This window comes from Panthera uncia (assembly GCF_023721935.1).
Source record: "Panthera uncia isolate 11264 chromosome B3 unlocalized genomic scaffold, Puncia_PCG_1.0 HiC_scaffold_1, whole genome shotgun sequence".
NCBI classification, from domain to species: Eukaryota; Metazoa; Chordata; class Mammalia; order Carnivora; family Felidae; genus Panthera; species Panthera uncia.
In genome coordinates this window covers 59,087,277-59,103,994 of record NW_026057582.1, presented here as the reverse complement: position 1 = coordinate 59,103,994, position 16,718 = coordinate 59,087,277, and the positions used below count along the sequence as shown (strand labels likewise).

Here is a 16,718-nt window from a genome sequence, read left to right as displayed (position 1 = left end):
GAACATAGGAATTCAGATTGGTTGTGATGCTTTTTAAGGAAAAAAAAAAAGTTGGTAATGTAATCTCAAGTACATTCCACTAGCCAGGACCTGTTCCAGAAAGAACGATGATGTGGATGAGCTTGACATCAGAGCTCACCTTTTTCTCCCCTCCTTTTTTCCCCCCCAATCCTTTCTCAGGATCCCTGGCTTTCTGGACACCCATGTTCACTTCTCCAGTTAGGTCTCTTTGTCTCAGGCTTTTCCAAATGCTTTGGTTTTACCTCTCTTCACCCCCCTGCTCCTGCAGCTTTGTCCTATTCAAATGTGTACATTTTATGTCCTGTTTTTGTTGAGCCCTATGCTATTTTGGAAATGATATAAACTGTTCTCTATTAGTGATTCAGTAATGTCCATATTGTGCCTAGCAATGGGTTAGGTGCTGTCCAGTTCAAATTAATAACAACAGCAATAAAAATAAAACAAGCATTTCTTGAGAGTTCCACAGGCCAGGACTTCTTATTATCGATTTACAAAGGCATTAGTTAGGGGTTTTAATTTTTATCTTACAGAAGACCTCCGGGGAGACCAGTGCTATAGCTTGCAAGTGTTAGAACTGAGATTCTGATCCAGGCCCAGCCAACCCTAAAGTCTTTCTTCTTCATACTATGTATGCTACCATCTAGAACACATGGAGCAGTTGATGGACAGATTGGCATCAACCCATTAGACAAAGGGTCAGAAGGGGTGGCACAAGAAGAAGGCAATGTATGAAAAGAGATATTTAAAAAAAAAAACAGTAAATTTTGCAGAGAAGTTTGTCTTGGAGGCCTTGTTCGAAGGATGTGTAAGCACGGACAAAAAGGCAGCATTTGATCCACAACTGAAGGAACTGACAGATATTGTTGGCCCTGTGAATTGTCCTGGAGACTGATATAATAGCTAATATCTGCCATGTGAGAGATACTGTTTTATTTTATTTATTTATTTATTTTGAAAGAGACAGAGACAGCATGAGCGGGGGAGGGGCAGAGAGAGACTCTCTAGCAGGCTTTGTGCTGTCAACACAGAGCCTGATGTGGGCCATGCTTGAATTCACAAACCGCTGAGATCATGATCCCAGCCAAAACCAGGAGTGAGAGGCTCAACTGACCGAGCCACCCAGGCGCCCCTGAGAGATACTGTTTTAAATGCATTCAGTCCTTATTATTGAAGTATGGTTGACACAGAATGTTACATTAGTTTCAGGTATATAACATAGTGATTCAACAATTCTATACGTTATACTATGTTTACAAGTATAGCTACCATCTGTCACCACACAACGCTATGACAGTACTCTTGACTATATTCCCCGTGTTGTGCCATTTATTCCCGTGACTTACTCATTCCATAACTGGAAGCCATATATCTCACTCCCCTTCACCCATTTTGCCCATCCCCCACCCCCTATCCTCTGGTAGCCATCAGTTTGTTCTCAATTCCTTTCTTCCTTAAAGTAACTTTATCCAGGATGTGCTAATGTTATTTCCTATTTGCCAAAATATAAATAGACTTGCGTACGACCTAGTGATTATTTTATTTTTTTAAGTTTATTTATTTATTTTGAGAGAGAGGGAGAGAGAGAGAGAGAGAGAGAGAGAGAGAGAGAGAGAGAGGCAGTAGGGGGGAGGCAGAGAGAGAGTGGGACAGAAGATCCAAAGCAGGCTCTGTGCTGACAGCAGCAAGCCCTATGCAGGGCTCAAACTCATGAATCATGAAATCATGACTTGAGCTGAAGTCAGATGCTTAACTGAATGAGCTACTCAGGCACCCCTGACCTAGTAATAATTTTAAACAGGATTTCAACAGAGGCAGTCTGACTCTAACTACTGTGTTAGAAGTAGGGCCACATGCTAAGAGCCTTGAAACTTAGAGAGGAAATTAGATGAATGCAGCAAGCAACAGAGAGCCATTGTGCTGGGCAAAGGAGTATTTAGAGACCAATGTGTCAGAATTTTGCAGGAGGAATTGAAGAGAGGAAGAGACAGAGGATGTGGTACTCAATCCACCCTTGCTAATGCAGGCTGAGGTGATGAGGACCTTGACAGGAGTGTGTTGGAAGTGAAGAGGGAGAAGCAGCAGCCCTGGGAAGCAGAGAAGCTCAGTCTTTCATAGGATGTGCAGGTGAAGGGAAGAGGACTCAAAGATGGCTCAATCTTTTGTATCTTAAGGATGAGGAATCTAGGTAAGATAGTGATACCGGAGGTGAAATTTGGGAGGTCTTGGCACAAGAGGAAATAGTTGAAACACTGAAGCTTACTTTTCCAATATTCAAAGAGGAGTTCAACCTTGGAAGCTATACCCAGTTTTGAAGATGGAGAAAGAAAATTGAATGACTAAATCAAATTATGATGAATTTTGGAGGTAGATGGAAAGCTGGGATAACACAGGTTTTAAAAATCTCACAAAGAAAGAGCCATTTCAGGAAGAGTCATCGATATTGTCAACTGTGTCTTGTAGATCATAGAGAACATGATCTAAAGTTCATTTGAGGGGCGCTCGGGTGGCTCAGTCGGTTAAGCGTCCGACTTTGGCTCAGGTCATGATCTTGCGGTCCGTGAGTTCGAGCCCCGCGTCGGGCTCTGTGCTGACAGCTCAGAGCCTGGAGCCTGTTTCAGATTTTGTGTCTCCCTCTCTCTCTGACCCTCCCCCGTTCATGCTCTGTCTCTCTCTGTCTCAAAAATAAATAAACGTTAAAAAAAATTAAAAAAAAATTAAAAAAAATAAAGTTCATTTGGTTTGATTTGATGAAAAGGTCATCATTTAGTTAATGTAAGAGTATAATTTTAGTAGGGGGTTGGGGATGGAGTAGAACTGGATAGGGACTACATCTACCTCAGGGGTCATTAACAGGCAGTAATAGGAAAAAAGTTGTCTTATAGTCTGCAGCGTTGTGCTTAGATCCTAGCAGTTACTCATTAATTTTATGAGCTCTCCAAAATAAGCCTGCTCTAATATAAGGATAATAATACCTCCCATATAAGTTCATTGTGGGAGTTGGAGAGAATGTGTGTAAATCACCTAGCATAGAGTAGTAGTGGTACTTGCTCAATTAGTGTTTGTTCATTGGGTGGCAAGTGACAATGGAAATTAAGAAAGATCTTCATGCCTTCTTCTCTGCTTTGGAAAGGCAGGAGAGAGGCAAGTTCTAGCATAGTGGAAAGGGGGATGCTGCATAAACTTGGGTTTATTGATGCTAGTTAATGGATAATGTACTACCTTGTTCTACCTCTTCAGGGACATTAGCATTTGAGCAGAGTAGCAAAGAAGTAATGCATGATGGCTGGATATGGTGTCACCAAAGGAGTTACAGAAATCGGGAGAGAAGGCATTTGGGTGGGATGGTAATGAGTTTGCTTTTAAACATGTTTCTGAGGTATCTGTAAGTCCTATAGGTTGAGATCTTCAGCAGAAAGTTGGGTATATAACTTTGAAGATCGGGTCCCCAGTTGTGATATTAAATTCATTATAAATCATTATTATAGTTTTAAATCTTATACATTTAGAGACCCTTTTTAGAGCCTAAACTGTCAATGTCAATGTATTTTATATCAAAAGATCACAAAATGATCAAAGAAGCCCCCTTTCTTTTCTTTGCTGCAGAATTCCTCAAGACTACTCCTCTTCTACCCTCCATGATCTGTGCACCACTGTCCCAGCCCAGGAGCTGCCTGTCAACTTACACTTGGCTTCTCGAGTGTACCATACAGCTGACAAGAAAGGTCACAGTACTTTGCTTGGGATATTGGGAACCTCTTTCTTAGATGATCACACTACAGATGAAGAGTGCAGAGACAGGTAAGAGTTCCACTGGTAATTTTCTTTTAAAGTAGATTTAAACAGGGGCGCCTGGGTGGCGCAGTCGGTTAAGCGTCCGACTTCAGCCAGGTCACGATCTCGCGGTCTGTGAGTTTGAGCCCCGCGTCAGGCTCTGGGCTGATGGCTCGGAGCCTGGAGCCTGTTTCCGATTCTGTGTCTCCCTCTCTCTCTGCCCCTCCCCCGTTCATGCTCTGTCTCTCTCTGTCCCAAAAATAAATAAAAAACGTTGAAAAAAAAAATTTAAAGTAGATTTAAACTGTCAAATTCTACCTTTGAGGTTTAGATTTTGATGACACGATTCTGTTTTTAGAGACTAGAGAGGAGCAGGTTTTGTCCTTTTCCATTCCTTCCCAGCACGTACACAGTCTAGGACAGTGTCTTCATTTCCTACTATTATTAACATGAACCGTGGCCCATGATAAGGTAGCTTTAGTTTAGTGGCATCTAGTTACCAAAGAGAGTCACATACATTATATTATTTGTTCTTCATAACAACTCTGTGGAGTACAGATGTGAAAATTGAGGTTCATAAAAATCAAGCAACTCTTCCAGGCTTACACAGTTAAGAAAATCATAGATTTGGATTCAAAGTCAGTCTTTTAGATTTCACACCATCATTGGGAATACTTGAGTCCAGGGATTATGTTCAAAAGTCATTGCCTCTGGAGTTTCTTCCATTTCTCTGTGTGTCTCATTTTCCTTTGGCATCTGAGTGTTCTTTTGCGGATAGGATGTAATTTATAGCATCCTCAAAAGAGAGGAGAAAAGGGAAGGAAGCTCACATGTGTTTAGCAGAAACCACATTCCTAGTACTGCGTGATGTACTTTGCATCTTTCCTTTTTAAATCTTCAACTGTAAGCAGTCATCATTTCCATTTTATTATTGAAGAAGCTTAGGCTCCATAATATCCGTTTGCTTGCCAAAGATCTTATCTCTAGATAATGATAAGAATCCAGATGTGTCTAAGTGGCTTAGTTTTTCTCAAAATTTTTTATGATCAACCATTTAAGGAAGGCTTTTTCACTTTTTCTCTCCCAATTGCCTTTCCCCATTACATTTTAATACCCTGGATATACTGTGCATCTCATGGTCATGTGTGTGTGTGTGTGTGTGTGTGTGTGTGTGTGTGTGTGCGCGCGCACGCGCGTGTGCACACACGCACATGCCATATACATAAAAAGAGTAAGCTTTCATCATCTCCCTCCCCAGGCACCAACATTCACCCCTTTGGGATTGATATCACCTGCCCATTGAGAATGCATATTTGTTAAGTCTCTTGCCTTTGATAAGAGCTGGTAGGAATCCTGAAAAATCACCTACTACATGTTTAAGAATATTCAAAACATTAAATATTAAGTTAATTTAAATAGAGACATTTTAAGTATTATATTTTAAGTATTTTAGACCTGTGAGAATATTTCAAAAGACCATTTTAATTACACAAACTATCACAGAATTATTAGTAACTTCTCAACTCTTTTCATGGTGTATTCTGAGCTCATTTCCTCAAACTTGACTTTTAGTGATAATTGTTAATACTTTTACTGCATTCTTTCAAGCTTTAAAATCATCTGAGGGCACATGGGTGGCTCAGTCATTGAGCATCCGACTTCTGCTCAGGTCATGATCTCATGGTTCATGAGTTCCAGCCCCATGTCTGGTTTTAAGCTGACAGCAAGCACAGAGCCTGGTTTAAATTCTCTGTCTCCCTCTCTCTCTGCCCCTCCCCTGCTCATGCTCTCTCTCTTTTAAAAATAAATAAACATCTGGTTTCCCTGTGTTCAGTAATCACAATGAAATTCAATTTGAATTCCTAAAAGAGGGCCATTCTCATGTTTATTTTCTAGTTAGGCAAAAATGTTTTTCAGAGATTTATTTGCTACTCAAAATCTTAAACACCTGTCTTTTAGTTTTATCAGGTAAGTGTTTTGAAATTTTTGAAACAAATTATATGTGAAAAACTTTGGAAATTACCAAACTGTTCCAGTTTCTCTGGTAGAAAATAACAGTTCTGCAGTGTAGTCTTTGGAAAGCCTAAAGCTGAAAGTGGAAAATAAAGGTATAACCATAATCTAGTAGTCATGAACCCACTGTTTTGAGTCATTTCCATTAGCACTGTAGCTAAGCATCATTTTGAGGTGTCACAGCTTCTAGTAGTCATGTAAAGTGTTAAAAATACTGGGATCTTTGGAATTCTAAAATTTTTTTTTCTTCAAGTAGATCTTGCTTTCTCCAAGAGAGTCAATAAATGTTCTATTTGAGGATGATAATTCTTGGCAATTTGTTCCTAAGTACCAAATAAGAAGTTAATTTAAGCACTGAATATTTAATTCTCTGGCATCCATCTCTTGAGGATTACCTTGCTAAACATAGCTTAACCTTTTCAAAATATATCTGTCTGCTGAGCCTACAAGTTCAGAGAAATGTATAATTTTTTCTGCACTAATAAGTGTTCTCAAGAAAGGTAATTGTAAACACAAAATGAATACCCTTTCATTTGGTGGCTTTTGGTTTTTCTGTGAGATGAACAGTTAACTATGAAGCCTAACACTATTTGTGGTTATATAATTTTAATGCTTTCCCAATTCTCCATATAGTAATTGTTACTTGTGGCAAACACCAAGAATATTTTAATGGACTAGATAGGTACATACTTAAGTTTCTTTAAAATAGCAATATATTGCTGAAACTTATGTTTATTTTGCTAAACAGCAATTTTGTTGAGAACTATAAAAATGTTTCATGTGAATTATAATTTTGCTTTTAAAGTTTCTGTATTTTAAAGAGAAGTTTATAGTTGTTTAGTTAGAATTCTTAGCATGGAATTTTAGATTTGGTGTTTTAAAATAAGGTAAATCATGGGGCGCCTGGGTGGCGCAGTCGGTTAAGCGTCCGACTTCAGCCAGGTCACGATCTCACGGTCCATGAGTTCGAGCCCCGCGTCAGGCTCTGGGCTGATGGCTCGGAGCCTGGAGCCTGTTTCCGATTCTGTGTCTCCCTCTCTCTCTGCCCCTCCCCCGTTCATGCTCTGTCTCTCTCTGTCCCAAAAATAAATAAAAAACGTTGAAAAAAAAAATTAAAAAAAAAAATAAAATAAAATAAGGTAAATCATTAAAAGTGTTTAAACACTTAGATTAAGTTAACAGTTTGGTGAATAGCCCTCTAACATCTCCTGTATGTGCATGTGTTTAAACCATGTACGGCATTCTATAGACTGATTTTTCACTCAGGGTTGTGTGTGAACATTTAAATATTTTCATATTATTCACCAACTTAACCAAGCTGCAATGTAAGAAGATTTCAAGTGTGGAATTAGTTATTAAACTTTTTGCTTAAAAAATTTTTTTTAATGTTTATTTTTGGGGGAGAGAGAGAGAGAGAGAGAGCCCGCGCAAGTGGGGGAGGGGCAGAGAGAGAGAGAGAGTAAGACAGGATTCCAAGCAGGCTCCGCACTGTGGGGCAGAGAGAGAGAGAGCAAGACAGGAGCCCAAGCAGGCTCCGCACTGTCAGCCCAGAGCCCGACACTGGGCTCGAACTCGTGAACCATGAGATCATGACTTGAGCTGGTCAGATGCTTAACCACCTGAGCCACCCAGATGCCCCTTGCTCTAAAACTTTTGATGCATATTGCCAGACTTCTTTCCAGAAAAATTATTCAGACTTATACTCTACCAACAACTTATCATGTCCATTTCCTTTTACCCTTATCAAATAACTAATTGTCAATCTGCTTCATTTTTTTTCTAATCTGATGAGGAAACATATCTTTTTATTAGTATATATTTTTTCACTTTAAATGATGGTGATATCTTTTGGTTATTCTCCTTTTGAGAATTATCAATTCGTATTCTGTTGGGTCATCATTCATCTCTTCCTTATTGGTTTATAAGTGATCTTTTTATATTAAAGATTTTAATTATTTGTTATATATAGTAGACATTTTCTTTTACTTTGTTGTTTGCTTTCTACCTTTGTTATGGTGTTTTATGCTCTCCAGAAGTTTTAATTTTTATGTAGTAAAAACTAGCAGTCATTCTCTATGCGTTCTAGTCTTGGTTTCATTCTTAGAAACGGCTTTTCTACACTTACACTTAAATGTATTTTCTCATATTTTCTTCTATCATTTTATAGCTTACTTTGATCCATCTGTAATTAACTTGATGAGAAGAATAAGCATTATTCCTCCCCCCACCAAGTGACTAGTCAATTGCATAATATCATTATTGTCAATAAATCCTCTTTCCTCGCTATTTTGAAATGGCAGCTTCTCATACCTTAAATTCCAATGTGTTATTGAGTCTATTTATGGACTTATGTCCTATTTTACTGACTTGTCTATGTAAAATTGCTTGTGTATTTTGTTGATCCAGCATCAATAAAGAGAGAGTTGGCAAAAAATGCTGTCTTACAAACATTGGCTGACCTTCTCAAGTCAGGTTCACCTTACAGCCAGCTTCCTGGTGGGAAGCAGTGCTTAGGCTATAGATCCCAGACCTAACTCTCCACTTGGCTTCACGTTACAAAAGAAATTCTTAATCGCATTTTGAAAAAATGTGGACAGACTGTTAGCTCCATATGTTAAAATAGTGGCAACTGCAATAATTGGAAAACCAGAGGTTAAGTGTCAGAATTTAATGTTTATTTTCAAAATAATTAAACAAAATAATTCCTCTTATTTATTGTTGTTATAAAATAACAATAAAAAGACAATACTTCAGTAAATGTGAAAAATATGCAAGAAAATGCAAAAAACCCTACAATTATTCAAAATCTTGCTATCCAGGGATAATACTATTTACATTCTTAAATACATGATTCCAGACTTTTCTGTATGAAAATAAGTAAGATAGAACAAAACTGGGATAATGCTATGTACGTTTTGTGACCTGATTTTTTTTAACTGTGTTGTAATTATCTTTCCATGTCAAGAAATATGGACCTGACTAATCACTTAAATCAATCAGCATATATTTTTTGTGTACCTACTGTGTGGCAGGCATAGAGTTAGGCCCTAGGGAAGCATCTGCTAACAAGAGAAATAATCCCTGCCCTCAGGGAATATGCAGATTGGCAGAGAAGAAAGGTGGTAAATTACTTATCGTGAATGGGATAATTAATATGCAGAGGTGCAGGGTGCTGTGGAAACTGGAAGATTTCCTGATCATCTTGGGAGGTTTGAGGAATTGATACTTAAATTGCAACCTGAGAGTGAATCAACATCACTTGGGAAGTTGTTAAAAAAGCAGATGATTTGAAGGCATATTGAAGTTTGAGAGTCAGCTGTGGACAGTTGGAACTCATCTAAGAATTGGAAAGAAGTCCAGCATTGGAGAACGGGAGGAGCAGTGATGCAGTGGAGGTTGAGTGAAGGCATGAATCAGATCATGTAGGATTTTACAGATTCTCTGTAGGTGTGTGAGGGCATGTATATGAGGCTTTGGGGAAGAGATTCTTATTCACAGTGTATTGGGAAGCCATTGATAGAGTTTTTTGAGGAAGAAGGACATGATCAGATTTGCTGTAAGATATCACAGTCCTCATTTTGACTTTTTAGTAGCATTTGGCACAGTTGCATTAACTCTTCCTTAAAACCCTTTAATTTCTTGACCTTTGGGACTACACTCTTTTCTGGTTCTCTTTCTGTCTCCTTGGCTATACCTTCTCAAGTCTCCTTTGCTGGTGTCTTCTTATCTTTTGATTTCAAAACATTGGGGTGCCCAAACTTATACTGGCACCTCTTTTCTCCCATACTTACCAAAGTGATCTTATCCAAGACCATGGCTTTAAATGTCATCTATATGCTGATGACTGTAATTTACTAAAATACATGCAGAAGGATGTTCATTGTCCTTATAATAACTAAAAACTGGAAATAACTTAGGTGCTTATCAATAGAATATTTTTTTATGGTGCATCCAGTGATGGGATGCATTGCAATCATGACTAAGAACGAGGTAGTGCTCCATGCACTGAAAGGAGATAGAAGTAAATTAACAGATATGTGATTATATACACATTTTTGTGTATGTGTGGAAGAAAATTCAAGAAATTGTTAACTGTAGTCCTTTTGTTTTCATTATAGATTGTACACTAATTCCATAAAAAGTAAAACTACACTTTGTCCTATTTTTTGCTTTATTTATATGGTGTATGTTTGCCCTTTTATTTTTAATCTTTAGTAGTTGTGTTGCTTGTAGATTGCATAGACTAGAATATTTTTTAAGCCAATCAATTTTTTCTTATAACAGGTTGGATCACCCCATATGCATTTATTGCCATTATCAGTTATACTGGGTATTATTTTTGTCATCTTTGTATATTCTCTCTTGTTTTAGTTCTTTGCTGTTTCCTATAATCTGTCATATTTGCCGACATATATCTATGTATTTATTGTTTGTATCATCTGATATCTGATGTTATGAGATAAAAATCTGAAAGCAGCCTGTTTTTATTTTATTTGCAAGTAATCTGTTTCTTCTCTACTCCTCCTGGATGCTTCTAGGACTTTAAGTTTTGCCTTAAATAATGTCACTAGAACATGTTTGGGAATGGATTGCTTTTTTTAAAAAAAAAGATAGAGTTTAAAAGTTTTTAAAGATTTATTTATTTATTTTGAGAGAGAAAGAGTGCTTGCATGAGCCCAAGCAGGGAAGGGGCAGAAAGAAAAGAGAGAGAGAGAGAGAGAGAGAGAGAGAGAGAGAGAGAGAGAAAATCCCAGGCAGGCTCTGTGTTCCATGCTGAATTCCATGACTGTGAGATCATGAATTGGATGCTTAACTGACTGAACCACCCAGGTGTCCCTAGAATACTATGTTTAGATCTTAAGTAGGAGCACCAGAAGATGCAGGTTTATATTACTAATTTAGTCATTCAGAATCCTGAAAGGTGTTGGGGGTGGGGTAGATTCGGTTATGAGAATTTTGCCTTTACACATTTTCTCTGTGATTGTTAAGACTATTATACCAGAAGCAGACCTTTTCCAGTGTTTATTCTATATGATAAAGATTATTCTAGGGGCGCCTGGGTGGCTCAGTCAGTTAAGGATCCGACTTCGGCTCAGGTCATGATCTCATGGTTCATGAGTTCAAGCCCTGTGTTGGGCTCTGTGCTGACCGTTCAGAGCCTGGAGCCTGCTTTGGATTCTGTGTCTCCCTGGTTCTCTCTGCCCTTCCCCCCACTTGCACTGTCTCTCTCTCTCTTAAAAATAAATAAACATAAAAAAATTTAAAAATATTATTCTAGGCCAGGCCTTTTTTTTCTGTGCATGCACTTACATATACATTTTACAAAAATGACATTAAGGGTGTTGTTTTCGTAATTTATATTCCTTTGAAGATTTTTACTTTGAAACTGAAATACAGGCACATGGGTAATTATTTTGACTTACTATCTCTACTACCTATAGTTGACAAATCAGCTATATAAAGTGCACTTGCATTTTAAAGATTTTATCTGAATCTTCTAAATATTTTGCTGATATTTGAATATGAAAATGGAAAATTATGTATTTTCTTCCCAAGTGAAGAAAATGTAGTTCAAAGTAGGTGTAAGTGACTAGTCCATGTGTATAGGGCTGGTAAAAGCTAAGATTCAGACCTAGATCTCTTTGATTCTAAATGTGGTTTCCATTATATTCCACTGTTTTGTGAACTTGTGAAGACCCTCTCGTTTTTTTCTTTTCATGCTTCATTCTGAATACTTGTTCTCATCTTGTTTTCAGAACCAATTTTGATGTAAGCTAGGAAGAATCTGAGGAGCTCTAGTCGAATAATTTGAGATATGCATATTTTATTTACCGTTGTGTTTTGTTATTTGATCCATTGTGACCCAGTATTGGAAGCAGGGCTTCTGCTTCTCTTGGGGTGGAAGTTCTTATAGTGCTTGTTCCCTCTTAAGAACTGAAATCTTGTTTCTGAGCACTAGGCCAGGGCTGGGACCTTGCTAAATATGGTAGACTTCCCTGATATTAATTACTTATTTACTTGTGGCTTGCACTGAATACCGCCTGGTTTTGTTTTCCCCATTACTGGTTTCTCCCCACCAGAATGAGCCATCATCCCTTGCTAGAACTTTCTGATACTACTTCTAGTGCACCACCACCTGTGGTCTGTCAAACTACATTTGGAATATTCTGTTTTATCTTCTGCTGTATGTTACTTTCCACCGTGGGTATCTGGAACTGACTTTCCCCCACTCTTCCCCATCTCCTGCATTGTCTTCCATTCCTCAATGGTTAAATCTAATCCTGGCCCTACCCGCATACCTTACTTAGCTTGTTCCTTGGTACATACTCCAGGCAGTGACCCAAGATATTATGCCAAAGCACATAAGACTTAATCCCTGTCTGAGGTCTAGATGGGCATATGTCACAAAAGTACATGTTTTAGAGCCATAAGAGGATCTTATCCTTCTTTTAGCCTAACCTTCTCATATTTATGGATGAGGAAACTGAGGGTAAATTTTGCAGTCCAAATCACAGTTGTTAGAAGTAGAATCAATAGTAACCTCCGTTAGATTTCCATTGTATCCATTTTTAACAAATACCCCTTATACCTAAGGAAGACTTCAGCATATTTAAAAAATACAGATTGGAATGACAGAAGTCATTTTACTATGCACTATAAAAGTTTAATAAGCTATTAGATTAGTGTATTTTTTATTTTATATAGATATATAAAAACAGGAATTACTTGGACATTTATCTGATTTCATAACTGTCAATATGTGAAAGCTGAAATTTTTTAAAGCAAAGCAATATCATTCCACCAGATGTCACTGTTTGCATGTAACAATGAAGTTACAATGATTAAAAATAAAATCCCCCACTTCCCTAATCATATTTTATAAAAAAATAAAATCTACATAGTTATACTCTTATTCTCCTTTAGATTTATCATTTTATTAAGATTATGGTTCCCTCAATTTTTAAAAAGTGTTCAAAGTGTTCATTACCTCTGCTACATATTTTGAAGACTATAGTAAAGAAAATTATTTGTAATCTTCAAGAAGATGAACTCTTAAAGTCTTTTCTAGATCTAGGAGTTTGCTTTTCAAATAACATTCTTTGTAAGTTACTATTTTCTAAATTGTAGATTGTGACCTAATATGGAGTTGTGAAATCAATTCAGTGGCTTGTGACAAGTACTTTAAAAATGTTGTGTGGAATATAATACTCTATTGCCTGTATTTTTGTGACACAACTTTTGCACATGAGCACTCTGAAAATATCCCTGTACACCTCTTCTTTGAGTTGTATAAAAGCAACTGTGAGCATCATCCTGTGAAGCCTTTAACAGGTTTTGTACCCCAACAAGCAAGATTTTAAGTTCAGTAAGGAAGGGAAAGCAAAGATGTGACGGGGGAACTTCTCTGTTAGAGTCACATCCAAGAAGAGGGGAGAGTGCTGGAGGGAGAACCCTTCTTTATGCTTCATAGGATAGAGCTCATGTTCTCTTTTATGTGACTCGTAGAATATGTATGCAGAGATTTTTAAAAAGTGTTCACAGGTTAGAGCAAATGTTTTCTAAACTTCTTTGATAGCAACCTACAATAAGAAATATATGTTATATCTCTGGCCCATGGGGGACAAGTAAAGAAACTTAACTCACTCTGAGAGAGGTGGGCATGTTTCCTTCATTTAATATCCTCAATGATAATAGCAATAATAATTGAATATCACCCACTTACTAATTACTTAATAATTGAACATGTACAATGTGACATTTCTCACATATATTATTTCTAAGCATTAGACCCTGAAAGACCTGATCACTGTTGCTATAGATAGATGGAGAAACTGAGACCTAGGAAGGAGAAGTGACCTACCCCACATGTGAATTAGAATCTCTAGAGGAGGTATCTGGGAAGCTATAGTTTTGACAAGCTCCCAGGATATTCTTAGAATCAGGCTGTTTTAGGAAAGATTGTAGTACATCACTGGTTTTCAGTGTATATCAGAATCATCTGCAGGGCTGGTTAAAACAGATGACTGAGTCCTACCCTGAGATTCTGATTCATTAGGTATAATGGGCAGCCAAGAATTTGCATTTTCTAGCAAGTTTGTATGTGATTTTAATGATGCTGCGTTAGGGAACACACTTTGAGAACCACTGCAATACATCATGCTGACCTGTGATTCTCAGTTCCCTGGGATAGAGCCTGGGACAGGGAACTCACAGAGGCTGTGAGACTTTTCTTGCTGAGCCAAAATACAATATGTATTCAGTATGTACTACATTTGCATCACAGAAGATAGGAAATGAATAAGAATCAGTTTTCTCTTCAAACCAGTCTATGTCTACTGTGAAAAAAATACATAGAATAAAAAATAGCATATTCTACAATGAAAGATCCGATCAAATGCAGCAGAAAAACTAGGGAAGCAAAGATGAATTTTTACTGGGCAGAGGGGGATTTATAAACGTTTCATGAGGGAGCTGCAATCTGCAAGCCTTCTTTTCATTATTTTCATAGCCATACTGTATTGTAATCTGGTTTGCCTCTCTTCTCTATTGTCCCTAAGTAATCTTAGCACCTCAGGCACCTTCTACATAGTGAATGTAGGTTGGGCCAGGAGTTAGGGGAGGGCAGTAGGATTGGCAAGTAGATGGTATCCAGACTGTGGAGGACCCTAAATGCAAAGCCTGGGAGCTTGGGTTTATACAGTGTATATAGTCATTAAAGTATTTGGAAAGGGGGTGAGTGATGACATCTCTGGCAGGGTATGTAGTATGAATTGGAGGAGGGAAGGTCTAGAGGTAAGGGACCAGCAAAGATGATATCGTAGGACTCAGATGAGAGAAAATGCAGTGGACAGGAGAGACACCATGGAAGAAGGAGCAGAACCAGTGATTACTGCTGGGAGTGATGGAGAGATTGGGTATGAAGAGATTTTCAATCCGAAATGGTGTTTTCCAAACGGGAGAATGAACTCTAGAAAGGATTAGCTCTTCTCTCTGGATATAAAGAAGGAAGAAGGGAAAGTCTGGAGAAAATTTTCAAAGTAATTGATTACTCTTTGTCCTGTAGGAACACTTGCTAATCTTGGGTAGCCTTTCACTAAGGTCCTCTATACATGTCTACCAACACTATGCACTCCAATGACTTCTTTCATTTTTCTTCCCACCAACCACAGTGTCAGCTTCATTAGTGTACATTTGGAATGTGAAAAGACAGTAAGTTGGGAATTACTCGTACTACCTTGGTTTTGGCTTAGAGCTAGATAAAAATACAGCAGTGCCTCAAGGTAGCTTCTTATGTCATGCCTGTCCTTCATGATCTCAGAAATACTTTACTGACTTCGATATATGTAGTCTCTAGGCTCACTATTGCAGCCAGTAGACTTCACCCTGTTCTTTGTTTTTCCAATACATACCATTCAGGATTCAGTTGACGAAAACAGAAATATTTTTAGCTATTTTAGGCAAAGAGGGAGTTAGTAATGGGAATTTGATGCTTATAAAACCAATGGAAAGATTGGGAAAGTGGGCTGTAGGCAGGGAGGGTTTCCAGAGATGACACACAGCATGCTTAAATGGCTGCCAAGGAAGCTGCTGCTTCTAGCATAGTCAGGAAGGTAGTAAATCTGGAAGCCAGTACTGGCAACATACCACCCTAGCTGTGATTCAGGGATCTGGTGGCTTCTATTGTTACAGCTTTAGACTCTGAAACCACAGTATGTCTGTTTGATATGCTTGCTGCTCACTGCCCCTCCCCCCCCCCAAAAAAAGAAAAGCAACCTACAAAAGGACTACTATTAACTGAAACACTGCTACAGTAGAACTCGATGTTGCCATGACTGTTTGCTAACAAAAACATCAGAACCTTCTGCTTTCCAAATTGTATGCTGAGTGCATCTCATTAGTGGATCCTAACTCACATCTAGGACACTGGCTGCAAGAGACTTTTACTTCATCCTCAGTAGTTCAGGAAAGCACATTAGAAGGAGGATAATTGGGTGTTGAGTGGCCGTCTACCATATTCACCATATTGGCAGTTGAACTTTATCTTCTCTTTGAATTCAAATATTTGACTAGTTGGGATAGGAGGCTTTTCTCCATGACTCTACTTTGGCAAGCCCTATTTCCATGAGCCTAACTTTGGGTGGACCTGTTTTTTTTAAGAGCTGGTATGATAGAATATGAAGGTTTCAGCATATTATTAAGTAACTAAAGTGAGTTGGGTGGTTTGTGAACTTTTAGTCTTCACATTTGATGACTCATAAAGTGATTGCCTATTCACATAAGGGTATATCAAAAAGTGGAACACTGGCTTCCGTGTGAAATTGATATAGCTATAGTCTGTGCAGGCTCATTTTATACTCCTTTTATAATTCTTTTACAGTAATTATAAAAATTAGTACAAATTAATACCAAATTTAATACAAAATTAATGTATTTTAAAGCAGTTCATAAATTAGTCATTAATGACACATCTTGCCTTCAAATTTTCATTTAGCTTATGTCTTTGGCTTAATTAAGACTTTTGTTTGTAATTTTTATATTATAATTTTTTGTGTTATAATTTTTGTTTATATTTTTTGTATAATTTTATATAATTTATATATATATATAGTTTGTAGCCTAGAAAGGAAGATAAATGCCATAGATTTTTTGTTCATCTTGGCAAGATGTGAGTCAAGAGGAGAAAACTTTAATGTGAGAAGGCAGTTCTTCTTGGGCTGACACTTTACTTCACTCTAAGAAATGAGACCATTTCCTGTGGGCTTTGAGTGGGGAGCAGGTTAGCCGTCAGAAGGTAGAGACCTTTTTACCTCTTTTGTAATCAGACTTTTACAGGATGAATTTGTTATTCTAATATAGTAAAACCATCATGAAGGTTACTATTGAAATGTATGCAGAACCACAGAAAAATTATT

At 37.7% G+C, this 16,718-nt stretch overlaps 1 protein-coding gene across 1 annotated transcript in view; it reads left to right on the top strand.

Annotated features, from left to right (window-relative positions):
* TTC6 (tetratricopeptide repeat domain 6) overlaps positions 1-16,718 on the top strand; it is a 205,674-nt gene that overhangs the window by 78,542 nt on the left and 110,414 nt on the right. Inside the window, exon 6 of the mRNA XM_049611599.1 lies at positions 3,625-3,819. Within this exon, the coding sequence (XP_049467556.1) occupies positions 3,625-3,819 (195 nt within the window). The remainder of the gene's footprint in view (positions 1-3,624; positions 3,820-16,718) is intronic.